Genomic DNA, 14,183 nt, shown 5'->3' with positions numbered 1-14,183 from the left:
AACTATAATGCCAAAATAATGTGAAATAAAACACAAGGTGAAATAATGTGAAATAAAACACAAAACAGTAGGAATATCCGGAATCACTGTTCACAACGTCTGTTTGCGAACTACTTCGGCAGCGTTGGATGCCATAAATAAAGCTTTACAGCCTGTTTTCACCAGATAAGAATCTGACCCATTGCTTCTTTCAGAGACTCGCATAGTCTTCAAAGACTTTCAGAGACTTATAAGACTTACGTTTATTTGGTTTTATGTTTTCAAGAGAATCCATTAACTGCCAACCTAGCAGTTCGAAAGCACGTCAAAGTGCAAGTAGATAAATAGATGTCGCTCCGGCGGGAAGGTAGACGGCATTTCCATGCGCTGCTCTGGTTCGCCAGAAGCGGCTTAGTCCTGCTGGCCACATGATCCGGAAGCTGTACGCCAGCTCCCTCGGCCAATAAAGTGAGATGAGCCCCACAACCCCACAGTCGGTCACGACTGGACCTAATGGTCAGGGGTCCCTTTACCTTTACCTTATAGTGTGAACACTTTTAGCTATAACTGTTCTAGCTCTGTGTGCTGTGTAAGTCACCACCTTCGGGCTTAAGGCGACACTACTAATCAAGTCATTGTAATAGTACCCTGATATTTTCAAGGAACCAAGGTGTTTTCTCCGCTTCACAATGCCCACTTACCATGCACCATCAGGTTGACCACACTGTTGGCTATCCCAAATCGGTTGGAGGCGAGGCAGCGGTAAGTCCCCTGGTTCTGGGGCTGGGCGTTGGAGATGGTGACCACAGACCCGTTGGGGCTGATCTTCACGTTATCTGTAGCGGGGAAGTGGGAGAGAGAGCTCTGTACAGGCCTGTCCCTTTTTAGTTATTCATTTATATATCAATTGAGAATTCTAGGTGCCAAAATCCCAAAGGAGCAGAAAAGACTACAGTGGTGCCTCGCAAGACGAAAAGAATCCATTCCGCGAGTCTCTTCGTCTTGCGGTTTTTTTCGTCTTGCGAAGCAAGCCCATTAGCGGTTTAGCGGCTATTAGCGGCTATTAAAGGCTTAAGGGATTAGCGGATTAGCTGCTAAAAGGCTATTAGCGGCTATTAAAGGCTTAAGGGATTAGCGGATTAGCTGCTAAAAGGCTATTAGCGTCTTAGATCAGCTGATAAGCGGCTTAGATCAGCTGTTAAGTGGCTTAGCCATCAGCTGTCAAGCGGCTTAGGGGCTTGGGAAAAAGGGGGGGAGGGGGGGAAAACCCAGGAATCGCAAGGCATTTTCGTCTTGCGAAGCAAGCCCATAGCAAATTCGTCCTGCGAAGCACCTCCAAAACGGAAAACCCTTTCGTCTAGCGGGTTTTCCGTCTTGCGAGGCATTCGTCTTGCGGGGCACCACTGTATTTATGTATGTGACCACAGCTGCCATATCTATTAGCCAAGAGATGGAAAGAAAATAAAGTCCCTACCAGAGAAGAATGGCAGATTATGCAAAAATGACAGGAAGAATCAGATATCAGGAAGAACAAAATTCTAATAAGGAATGGGGAAAACTTATAATCTATCTGAAAAGCCCTTGTAAACAGCTAAAAGCGTTTGTGGGGTTGGAATAACACTTGTAGTTTAATGGTGAATTTTGGGAATAATGGAGATGCAAAAGATTTGGATTATTATAAAAGATGCAGGAGGAACGGACTAATAAAAGGACTCACAAAGGGGAGGAGGGAAGTCCAGGGGATTCTGTGGAATCTTGTTTTTATGCTGTATGTTGATATACGATTGTAAAATCTTAATTTGAAAAACCAAATAAATAAATTTTACAAAAAAGAAAAAGGAGGTTCAAGTCGGGAGATCATGGGGATGTACGTGTGTGTTGCGCAAAAGGAAAATGCACCAGGAGGGAGGAAGAAATAAGCAAGCTCAGGTTCAAGTTCTTAGTGACTGCAAGCTGCTCTACTGACCCGTTCCAAAAGTTGCTGGCCTGTCAGCTGAGCTGACAGGAGCCTCCCGCACCCCTTCACTTCCTTCCTTTCTTACAGCCTGACGCTAGGGCCAGGTGGACATTGCGAGCCTGCCTACCTAGCCCTTCACGGCCTAAGACCCTCGTACCTACGGGACCACCTCTCCTGGTATGACCCACGGAGGACCTTAAGGTCCATAGATAGCAACACCCTAGAGGTCCTGGGCCCTAAGAAAGTTAGATTAGCTTCAACCAGCCTTTTCAACTCTGGCTCCAGCCTGGTGGAACGCTCTGCCTCATGAGACCAGGGCCCTGCAGGATCTGATTTCTTTCCGCAGTGCCTGTAAGACAGAGTTGTTCCGCCTGGCCTTTGGCTTGGAGCCAATCTGATTCCCTCCCCCTCTTTCTTTTTTCTTTTCCTTTCTCCTCCTGCGATGAGGCTACATTTTAATATTTTAATGTTTCAATATTTTAATGTTGTATTTTAATTTTGTTTTTAAGTTGTACTCATTCAACTTGTTTTTATTGTTGCTTGTTAGCCGCCCTGAGCCAGGCCTTGGCTGGGGAGGGCAGGGTATAAATAAAAAATATATATATTATTATTATTACCTGGCAGCTGGTTGTTGGGCAGCTTCCAAGAGATCTCGACGGGCTGAGCGCCATCGTGGAGCCGGCACTTGAAGGAGATGTCTGCTCCCTTGCGCACAGCGGTGCTGTGGGGGTCGATGGAGATGACAGGACTCTGGAGGCCTGCGGGGATGGAGCGAGAGTGAGGCTGACCCACTGAAGACACCGCCCATCTCTCCTATCCGCCCCCCATCCAGCCCAGAACCTTAGACGTACGGGAGGCGGCGCTGGCGCTGGCAAGGACAGAGACCACCAAGGAAGCCTCTTGCGGGACAGCTCCACCACTCGCACGGCAGATGTACTCGCCGGAGTCAGCTGGGGTGAGCTGGACCAGGCGAAGGCGACCACCGACAACCTGTGTGTGCCGAGAGAGAGAGAGAGGGCTGCATGAAACAAGAACATCACAGGGGGCTCCTGGTGTCTCTTTGACCTACCTCCTCTCCCACCATTTAAAAAAAAAAAATTGTTATTAATTTTCAATTACATTCCAATTATAGCCTCATTATAACAATACCAATTTACTAACACCAATCGTTCAAATGCCGAATTGTATCATTTAGGTGGCCCCCTGTGTGCTAGAATTGATGGTTTTCTTTATTTCAGCGTTCCAAAATCTTATTTACCGTATTTTTCGCTCTATAAGACGCACCAGACCACAAGACACACCTAGTTTTTGGAGGAGGAAAACAAGAAAAAAAATATTCTGAATCTCAGAAGCCAGAACAGCAAGAGGGATCGCTGCGCAGTGGAAGCAGCAATCCCTCTTGCTGTTCTGGCTTCTGGGATAGCTGCGCAGCCTGCATTCGCTCCATAAGACGCACACACATTTCCCTTTACTTTTTAGGAGGGAAAAAGTGAGTCTTATAGAGCAAAAAATACGGTATTTCAACTACATTCCAGTCAGAATAACAATCCCTTATACAACAATTGCAATATTAATAACTTGTATTTGTGTTGTCGCATTAAATGAAAATGATTTATAAATTTACAAGCGAGGCACTCAAATCTATATCCTTGCTCTCCCTCTGTGTGCCAATTATTCTGTCGGTGGGGTTTCTTCCTGTCCTTATAAAATGTTATACAGTGGTACCTCAGGTTAAGTACTTAATTCATTCCAGAGGTCCATACTTAACCTGCAACTGTTCTTAACCTGAAGCACCACTTTAGCTAATGGGGCTTCCTGCTGCTGCCGCACCGCCAGAGCACGATTTCTGTTCTCATCCTGAAGCAAAGTTCTTAACCCGAGGTACTATTTCTGGGTTAGCAGAGTCTGTAACCTGAAGCGTATGTAACCCGAGGCACCACTGTATCTATCTTTTTCCGGTTGTTGCTGTTCTCCATCATGCCTTGGGCGGAGCTGATATCCCACTATTGTTCTAGAAATTTCTCCATTCCTCCACCCAGTGCCTCGTTGTTTTGCATAGAATCGTAGATTTGGAGGAGGTCATTGAGTCCAACCCTCCTGCAGTCACAGCTAAAGGCAAGTTCTCTCTTTGCGAGCATCTTCCTGGCGTCTCGTGCCCAAGAAAGGTGCCAACGCTCCCTGTTACCCTCAGTGCTTGTGCCCCACATGAATCTGGACACTGCCGTCCCCCCACTGCCCAAAGAGGCCTTCTGGGCCAGGCTGTCTCCCTACCCGGTGGCCGACAGGCAGGGGTCCCTCTCGCCGGTACCACGTGAATATGGCCTGGGGCTGGCCTGGGGCAGTGCAGGTGAGATCCAAGGTCTGCCCTTCAACAGCGGAGGGTGACGAAGACTCAATCTTCAGAGGGGAAACCGTGTCTGAAGCTGCAAGAATGTGGGGAGAAAGCAGGAGTTTAAGATCAACAGTTCCCAAACTTTTTGTTTGTTTGTTTGTTCCCTTGGTTCCATAAACTCACCCCTTTGTACCCTCTACCCTACCCGCTAAAAAGCATCATTCAGAAGAGTGGTTTGCACGACCCGCTAAGGTAGACACGTTCAAAGTACGTTTCGGGGGCTTATCCGGCCCACCGGTCGGTTTAATCCGGCCCCTGTGAGAGTTTATTTCCTGAGGTAAAATCCTAAAAAAAAACCTCAGCAACTCCAATCCTAAAAGAAGCTCAAAAACTCCAACCCTATAAAAAGCTCAACAACTCTGGTCACTTCATCAAATCTGGCCCTCTTTGAAAAAAGTTTAGACACCACTGTGTTAATAAAAATAACAGCACAATAAAATTCAATGCAGCAGCGATTAATTGCACAAGCATTCAAAATCCAGCTATTGAATGTAATTAATCCGAGACAGATGATTAACTGCAATGCCAGATAGTGCACGAAAAATAATTTTTGCACGTTCTTACCAAGCAAAACAAAATACAGTGGTACCTCGCAAGACGAATGCCTCGCAAGACGAAAAACTCGCAAGACGAAAGAGTTTTTTGTTTTTTGAGTTGCTTCGCAAGACGAATTTCCTTATGGGCTTGCTTCGCAAGACGAAAACATCTTGCGCCTTTTTCTTAAAACCGTCAATGCATTCCTATGGGAAACCATCAATGCATTTCCTATGGGAAACCGTGCTTCGCAAGACGAAAAATTCACAAGACGAAAAAACTCGCAGAACGAATTAATTTCGTCTTGCGAGGCAAATTCATAGGATATAATTATTTCTATGTGGCTCCTTAACAAACATGGACAAGCCTTCGCTGACCACAGATGAAAGGCAGCTACCTTGCCATAAAATCAACAGCTGTTACCAGTACCTGGCTTATATTCTGACAACTCCGAATGGTAAACACAAGCAAAAGCAGCCAAAGGAAACAGTTTTGAGTGTGGTAAGAGTGGTAATGCTTTAATTTTTTATTTATTTCGGAAAAGTAATTATCATAAATAAAGCAGAATAAAAATGTGCCCCACCACTGAGAGCATTCCATTGTAACTATGCAACCTCCCAGAATTTCAACACCTCCTGCGATAGTTTGACCCCTTTCCATTTTAACAGTACAAATTCTACAAACACCTTCCATATCTCCTCAAAATCATATCTCCTGCATATTCCCCATCTTACCTTAATGGCACATGTTAATTTATCATCAATATCCCACACACATCTTTATACTGTTCTTCCATTTTATTTTCTACTTGCCCCTTTGTGCGGCTATCAATACATTTGTGAGCAAGCCCTTCATAGCCTGTGAACCTTCCACCCCATCGTAAATGGATAATAATGCTACCTCTGGACTTCTGGTTAGCTTTAACCCAGTGATTTCTGTTATCTCCTTAAACACCCTTTGCCATTTTACATATTTACACCCCCACCACATGTGAACATAATTCCCTGTTTACTGGCATCCCCTCCAACATAACACAGAATATTCCTTGTTTATTTGATTTAATCTGCCTGGTGTTAAACACCATCTCTAAACTTATTCTTAATACTTTTCTTTTATTCTTACGGATAACATTTTCAACGTACTTTTCTCCCATATTCCTCCACCCACCCAGCTTTGATAATCTATCTGCCCTGATGTCTCCTTTTCCCACACCTCTTTTGAAGTTTTAAATATGAAGGAAGAAAGGTGTTTCAATTGAGGTTCCGGATTGGTCAATCATACATAAGTGACTGACACATTTGGAGACCCTGCCTCCACCTGCTTGCTTCTTAGCACCTGCCCCCTAGGTAATCCCCCCCCCGGGAGATACCACCCACTTTGGGAGCCATTCCCTTAAAGCAATGAGGGTCCCCAGCAAATATTCTCAAGGCTGCCTAGATCAGCACAAATTTAGGGCCTAGAAGAGGGAGGGGGGTCTCAGCCTACGCTGGAGGGGACTCACGATGGGAAGGGCTCTCGCCGTCTTGGATGGTGACCACCAGCGCAGCCTCCTGAGTGACAGCGGCGCTGCTCACGCGGCAGACGTACTCTCCGGAATTGGCAGAGGAGACTTGTGGGATGCGGAGGCGGGTGCCGGAGACCTGGGGGGCGGGGGGAGAAAGAGGAATTGGGAGACCGAAGAATCGTGGCATTGGAAGGGACCCAAAGGGTTATCAAGTCCAAACCCCTGCAATGCAGGGAAATGCTAGTTTCTTTCTTTTTCTTTGTATATAATTTTTATTAAATTTTCTGTTTTACGATTTAAAATACTCATTTTACATCCTTAAAAAATATCAATGACTTCCCTTCTTCTCTTTCCATGCTTCACTTTGCATAACATAAATCCCTGCATATTTTACATAAACTATACCATTCAGTATTCCATTACAGTGGTACCTCAGGTTACGAACTTAATTCGTTCTAGAGGTCCATTTTTAACCTGAAACTGTTCTTAAATTGAGGTACCACTTTAGCTAATGAGGCCTTCCGCTGCCGCCGCACGATTTATGTTCTCATTCTGAAGCAAAATTCTTAACCCGAAGTACTATTTCTGGGTTAGCGGAGTCTGTAACCTGAAGCGTCTATAACCCGAGGTACCACTGTATTGCATCCACCAAAACTCTTTTACACTGTTGAATTTATCTTAATGCTGCCAGCATTTTCAGCCGTACCCAATTATTTCTAATATATTCAATAAATGTTTTCCAATCTTCTTCAAACGTATACAGTGGTACCTCGGCTTAAGTACTTAATTCGTTCCTGAGGTCCGTTCTTAACCTGAAACTGTTCTTAACCTGAAGCACCACTTTAGCTAATGGGGCCTCCTGCTGCCGCTGCGCCGCCAGAGCCCGATTTCTGTTCTTATCCTGAAGCAAAGTTCTTAACCTGAAGCACTATTTCTGGGTTAGCGGAGTGTGTAACCTGAAGCGTATGTAACCCGAGGTACCACTGTATTCTTGTTCTCTTATTCAATACGTTAAGTCTGCAAGTTGTGCATACTCTGTCAGCTTAAGTTGCCATTCCTCTTTGGCTGGGACCTCGCTCGTTTTCCATTTTGGGGCTAACAAAACACGGGCCACAGTTGTGGCATACATAAACAGCCTTTTTTGACACCTGGGAATTTCCAGTCTGAATTATCCCAACAGAAAGGACCAGGGGGGAGCGCATGTACCTGGTGGTTGGCTGGGAGGGGTCCCCCTCTTTTGTACCAGGTGACTTTGGGCTGCACTTGACCAGCAACAAGGCAGTTGAGCTCCAAGGTCTGTCCCTCTGCCAGGGATGAGGATGAAGACTCGATCCTCACGGGTGGAACGATGCCAGAGGCTGTGGGAGCGAAAGAAGAAGAAGAAGAAGAGAAGAGTTTGGATTTGATATCCCGCTTTATCACTACCCGAAAGAGTCTCAAAGCGGCTAACATTCTCCTTTCCCTTCCTCCCCCACAACAAACACTCTGTGAGGTGAGTGGGGCTGAGAGACTTCAGAAAAGTGTGACTAGACCAAGGTCACCCAGCAGCTGCATGTGGAGGAGCGGAGACGCAAACCCGGTTCACCAGATTACGAGTCCATCGCTCTTAATCACTACACCACACTGGGTCTCTGGTGTGTATGTGTATCTCTGCTCAACAGGTATTCTGGGCGAGCTGTGCTGCTCCACCCCAAAGATCCCCGTCCCCTCCAAGCTAAGGTTGGCTTAACCGTTTGTGTGTCATGGAGTGTGGGGTCCCTATTTCCACTTGGACCAGGAGTGCGAGGGAGCAAGGCAGAGCACGAAGAAGGAACGGCTGCGGAATAGATCTGGCAAGAGGCAGAAATTGAGAAAAGACTTTGTTTTAACTGTGTGTTGAGGAAGAACTCCAGAGCGGGATTTTAATGGCGGAGATTGTACATGTTATTTATGGCCGCAGCTCGTACGCTAGTTGGTCAACAGTGGAAGGAATGGAATGTGACCTTGTCCCATCAAAGTAAACAGTGCAAAGAACTGAAGAATGGAAGATAGTAATTAATTCTCCCAGCACACCAGGTCTGAAACAGCAATGTAAATGAAGGACTGCACACATGAAATGGATTTTATATTTATAATATGTAACGGAGGCACTGTTTGCAAGGAGGGGAAGAATGTGGGCAGCTGCAAGAATAGACTAAGGACAAGAGAAGGATCAATTGGATATGAAATAAGAGATGATGAGGCTACGGGTGGAAATGATTGACATATGTTTGCAACAGGAGTGGGAAACGTGATTTTAAGAAATTAAATTAAATTGAAGTAATTTGGTTTGATTTGTAATAATTTTGAAAATTAATAATAATAATAATAATAATGTCCCTATTTCCACCATCAGTTCTCAAGCTTGGACATGCGCAGAGGGTGTTTTGCAGAAACACACAACCTGTCACCAACCCTCAAAGTCTGGAGAGCGGTGAGGTGGTTTTTCCCAAATCTGAAGGGGCGATTTGCAATTTGGGGGCCCAAGCGCCTCTCCCTGCAGGACCTTTGCCCCTGGCAGGGTTCTGCTTCTCAGGCTACGTACAAAAAGCGGAACCGGAGCTCCCGGGGATGGAGACAATAACGGAGGCCTCCAGTGGACTGTCGCCGTCGTTCACATAGCAGATGTATTCACCCGAGTCGGCTGCTGAGGCCTGCAAGATCCTGAGGCGAGATCCAAGGATCTGCTCAAAGGGAGAGAGAAAATGATCAGGAGGCGGAAGGTGGAGAAACTGTGGCCCTCTGGGTGTTGCTGGACTCTAACTCCCATTAGCCCCAGCCAGCGTGGTCAGTGGTGATGTGAGTTCGAGTCCAGCAATAACTGGAGAGCCACAACGTTCCCATCCCTTGGTCTTGGGTTCCTTACTCCAAATGCTCTCTCCGGGTTAAACTGCACTCCTGGCTTCTTGGCGGAGTATGGGAGGAACCCTCCAGTCCAATGCGATTCACCCTCCTTCCTCTGCCCCATTATTCATCCTGACCCAAGAGATCCAAGTCCGTCCCCCCTTACCTGGCTGTTGAGGGGCAAGGCGCCACCTCGCTTGTACCACATGACCCTTGGCTGCGACTGACCCGCCACCAGGCAGTTCAGGTCCACTGACTGCCCCTCCACAATGGACGCAGAGGAGGTCTCGATCCGTATTGGAGGGGTGACGCCCACAGCTGGAGAAGCCAGAGGAGTCAGAGAGAGGTGGGGAAAGGGAGAGAATTTGTTAGTTTCCTGCAGAGAAAGCTTTTGCCAAGTTGCCCACTCACTGATGGAAATCACACGTTCTCCTCACCCCTCCCAAACTCAAACAAGAAAGGAGACCCTGACCAAACATTCAAAATTTCTTTCTGTTTTAGCAATTCAAAACATCTTTCTGAAGGTAAGAGCCGTTCAGCTTTCTTTCGTTGGGAGGTTTTCGAACAGAGGTCGGGAATTATAGGGACGGAACTACCTAAACTGTACAGAAACTTATTCATGTACGCGACTACAGATGCAAGAATGTTACTCGCCCCAAAATGGAAAGAAGCAGAAATCCCAGAAAAGCAAGAATGGATAAAAAAAACTTATGGAATATGCAGAAATGGTGAAACTTACCGGAAAAATAAGAAATCAAGATAACAAGCTTTTTATAAAATAATGGAAATGGTTTATGGAATATTTACAGATGAATCGCAAACAGATAAGAACATTGGCAGGATTATTGTAATAACCTGCAGTTTCGTAAGAGTATATATTTAACTAGATGAATAAATGAGCAAATTGAGTTAATTTGGATATGCTGAAGGTATTAAAAATAAATTTAAGGAACTGCAGAAAGATGGGGAAGGAAGTCAAGTTTTGAAATGATTGTAAAACTAGTGAAAAGCATAAATAGATTTTTTTAAAAAAGAATGGAGACTTACAGTAGGAGCCCGGGCCGCCCTGAATGGTGATGATGAGGGAGGCTTCGTGGACGGCTGTCCCGTTGGTGACGCGGCAAACATATTCCCCGGAGTCCGCAGCTGAAGCCTGTGGGATACGCAGGATGGAGCCAGAGACCTTGGAGGAGAGAAAGAGAGAGGAACAAGTTTGGATGAGAGGGTGTGTGTTTGGGGGTGATCTTGCAGATTTGTCAGGCTTCGGGGAAGCAGATCCCTCCCCCGGTGGCAGCAGAGAAGCAGATAAAAAAAGAAGTAAAGGTAAAGGAAAAGGGACCCCTGACCATTAGATCCAGTCGTGGCCCACTCTGGGGTTGCGGCGCTCATCTCGCTTTATTGGCAGAGGGAGCTTCCAGGTCTTCCAGGTCATGTGGCCAGCATGACTAAGCCGCTTCTGGCAGCGCACGGAAATGCTGTTTACCTTCCTGCCGGAGTGGTACCTATTTATCTACTTGCACTTTGTTGTGCTTTTGAACTGCTAGGTTGGCAGGAGCAGGGGCTGAGCAACGGGAGCTCACCCCGTCATGGGGATTCAAACCGCCAACCTTCTGATTGGCAAGTCCTAGGCTCTGTGGTTTAACCCACAGCGCTACCCGCGCCCCGTAAAAAGAAAAGAAAAGAAGAGTTCTTATCAATTAATTTATTCAATTATCACAGCGAGAGACAAAGGAAGGCGGTGTATCTCTAGAAATGCCGTTGCTCCAAGTAAAGTCCCACACCTCTACATCTCTCCTATTCTACATCACCCCTGCGTGGGCTAATCGGGGATTTCTGCCTCTGAGTTTTCTGTTCTCCTACTCTCAATGCACGCCTAGTCCTCGGAGGAGGGTCAGGAATGCTTTCTAAGGACACTGAGTCTGTCAGCTGTCCCTCCCTTGGTGCTGCTGATTCTTTCTGCTGTTCCTCTTCCAGTAATTCCCAGCTTCTGCCCTCTGCAGCCTCTGAGCTATGCCCTTCTGCAAACCACTGATCTAAATCTATACTGTCCTCCTGTTCTTGGGAAGGTTCAGGAGAAGGGAGGCGGAGGCTCCCACCATTCCTCCTCAGTCCAGCCCCTGACAACATTGGAGTACCAGCTCTTGCTCCCAAGGCCTCTTGAATCCATACCTGGTGACCGGCAGGGAGTGCACCTCCTCGTCTGTACCACGTGACTCTGGCTTGCGAAGCAGGTCCTGCCACGATGCACTTCAGGTCCAGCGTGTGGCCCTCAGTGGGGGAGGTGGAAGAAGACTCAATCCGTACTGGGGGAGTCACACCGGCGGCTGCGTTGCCAAGTAAAAGAGGGAAGGGCGAGAGTAATTGTGTCATTTCAGAGTCAAGGGGCTGAAATGGATGACCCTAAGGTCTGTTTATGTTTGTTAACTTAAGTGGGTCTACTCTGAGGAGGCTCAATGCGTAAGATGAGCCTGCCTGCTGGATCAGCCCAAAGACCCACTGAACTAAAAGGTAAAAGGCCCCTGGACGGTTAAGTCCAGTCAAAGGCAACTGGGGTTGCGGCGCTCATCTCGCTTTCAGGCCGAGGAAGCTGGCGTTTGTCCACAGACAGCTTTCCGGGTCATGTGGCCAGCAGGACTAAACCGCTTCTGGCACAACAGACACCGTGATCGAGTGCCAGAGCGCACGGAAATGCTGTTTACCTTCCTGCCGCAGCGGTACCTATTTATCTACTTGCACTGGTGTGCTTTCGAAGGTTGGCAGGAGATGGGACAGAGCAATGGGATGTCACCCCACTGCAGGGATTCAAACCACCAACCTTCTGATTGGTAAGCCCAAGAGGCTCAGTGGTTTAGACCACAACACCACCCACATCCCCCCTTTACCTTTCAGTGATCAAACTAACTCAATAATGTCTACACTGACTGGCAGTGGCCCTCCAGCAGGGAGCCTTTTCCCAACCCTACCCGGAGATGTTGCCAATGGGGAACCTGGGACCTTCTGCATGCCAAGCAGGTGCTCTGCCACTGAGCCTTTGTTGGACTTACGGAAGGAGCCTGCGCCGCCCTGCTGGATGGTGACAAAGACCGAGGCCTCCTGGGTGGCAGGATCGCGGCTGACGCGGCAGACGTACTCGCCAGAATCCGCCGGAGAGACTTTCACCAGCCGCAAGCGGGATCCGAAGGCCTGGAAGTTGTTTCCAATTTAAAGGCATATTCGTTAACCGTGTGAGTTTTTAGTCTGGCTAAGATAATCTCAACCCAGGGCCTTCCAGGTGTTTTGGACTACAACTCCCATCAGCCCCCAACACCTGGGTCCATCTAGCTCTGTACTGACTGCACTGACCACCAGCAGCCCCCTGGGGAGACTCTCCCAGTCCTACCAAAAGTTTTTGATTTGAGTTTCTACTGAAAGGAGGCTGCATTTTAATGTTGTATTTTAATCTTGTTTTTTAAGTTGTATTTCAATCAATTGTTTTATATCTGGTGTTAGCTGCTCTGAGCCTGGTCTTGGCTGGGGAGGGCAGGGTATTAATAAAATTTATTATTATTATTATTATTATTATTATTATTATTATTATTATTATTATTACCAGGAGATGCGGCCAGGTTCTGAACTAGGATCCTCTGCATGCAAAGCACATGCCCTAACTGCAATGGTTTATGCCCTTTTTTTAAAAAAAAGAATACACCTCGTCCTCATGGTTTATTTGAGTCTAAGAAATAAACCTGGAAGCGGGTCACAAAAAGATAAAACAATAAGGTCGAGAACATTTACAGCAACAGTTTAAAACAGATTAAAATACTGAAACAGGTTAAAATTCAGACAGGCTTATCAAAACTAGAACGTATTGGATCAGATGCAATCATGTGCGATCTTTGCGGTCTATTTTGTTGTTTCTTCAGCTTGTAAGCCACCTTGTGCATAGTAATATACAAAGGCAGTATACAAGTTAAAAGTGAAATGAAAAATTCAGCATTAAATTGATGGATTAACCTGTGGGTCCCCAGATGTTGTTGGACTACAACTCCCATCATCCCTGAGCTCTGGCCTTGCTAGCTAGGGGTGATGGGAATTGTACTTCAACAACATCTGGGGACCCACAGGTTGAAAAAGGCTGGATTATGCCGAAATGGCAAAAATGACCTGAAGAATTAGAAATCAGGAAGACTAAAATTTTAATAAGGAATGGGGGAAATGTATAATTTATCTTAGAAATCATTGTAAACAGTTAAAATCGTAAGTAGGATTGGAATGACACTTGTAGGTTAATGGTGAATTTTGGATTCAATGGAGATGTAAAAGGTTTGGATTATTATAAAAGATGCAGGAGGAAATGATTAACAATAGGACCCACAATGGGGAGGAGGGAAGTCCGGGAGATTCCTTGGAATGTTGTTTTTATGTTGTAAGTTGGATAAAGGTAAAGGTACCCCTGCCCGTTTGGGCCAGTCTTGACAGACTCTAGGGTTGTGCGCCCATCTCACTCAAGAGGCCGGGGGCCAGCGCTGTCCGGAGACACTTCCGGGTCACGTGGCCAGCGTGACATCGCTGCACTGGCGAGCCAGAGCCGCACACGGAAACGCCGTTTACCTTCCCGCTAGTAAGCGGTGCCTATTTATCTACTTGCACCCGGGAGTGCTTTCGAACTGCTAGGTTGGCAGGCGCTGGGACCGAACACGGGAGCGCACCCCGCTGCAGGGATTCGAACCACCGACCTTTCGATCGGCAAGCCCTAGGCGCTGAGGCTTTTACCCACAGCGCCACCTGCGTCCCATGTAAGTTGGATAGGTGATTGTAAAACTTTAATTTGAAAAACCAAATAAATAAATTTATATAATAATAGTGAAATGAAAAAAATGAAGCAAATGAGAATGTTTTTGGCAGGTGTCAAAAAAAATGCAGCAGAGGGATGTGCATGATCTCAAGAGGCAGGGAGTTCCAAAGTGTTGCAAAAG

The 14,183-nt window shown here is 46.5% G+C and overlaps 1 protein-coding gene across 5 annotated transcripts in view; it reads right to left on the bottom strand.

Moving 5' to 3' along the window:
- Window positions 1-14,183, bottom strand: part of HSPG2 (heparan sulfate proteoglycan 2) — a 223,502-nt gene that overhangs the window by 40,424 nt on the left and 168,895 nt on the right. For all 5 annotated transcript variants that reach the window (XM_083453544.1, XM_083453540.1, XM_083453541.1 and 2 more), the window contains 11 exons: window positions 12,273-12,411; window positions 11,398-11,552; window positions 10,276-10,411; window positions 9,395-9,546; window positions 8,930-9,068; window positions 7,573-7,724; window positions 6,364-6,502; window positions 4,208-4,359; window positions 2,788-2,926; window positions 2,554-2,694; window positions 681-815 (listed from right to left, as the gene is read on the bottom strand). In XM_083453544.1, coding sequence (XP_083309670.1) covers window positions 681-815; window positions 2,554-2,694; window positions 2,788-2,926; window positions 4,208-4,359; window positions 6,364-6,502; window positions 7,573-7,724; window positions 8,930-9,068; window positions 9,395-9,546; window positions 10,276-10,411; window positions 11,398-11,552; window positions 12,273-12,411 — 1,579 coding nt within the window. The remainder of the gene's footprint in view (window positions 1-680; window positions 816-2,553; window positions 2,695-2,787; window positions 2,927-4,207; window positions 4,360-6,363; window positions 6,503-7,572; window positions 7,725-8,929; window positions 9,069-9,394; window positions 9,547-10,275; window positions 10,412-11,397; window positions 11,553-12,272; window positions 12,412-14,183) is intronic.

This window comes from Podarcis tiliguerta (genome assembly GCF_965153285.1).
Source record: "Podarcis tiliguerta genome assembly, chromosome: 8".
Lineage (NCBI taxonomy): Eukaryota > Metazoa > Chordata > Lepidosauria > Squamata > Lacertidae > Podarcis > Podarcis tiliguerta.
Note: the sequence above shows the minus strand (reverse complement) of the source record. Positions and strands in the feature narration are given on the sequence as shown.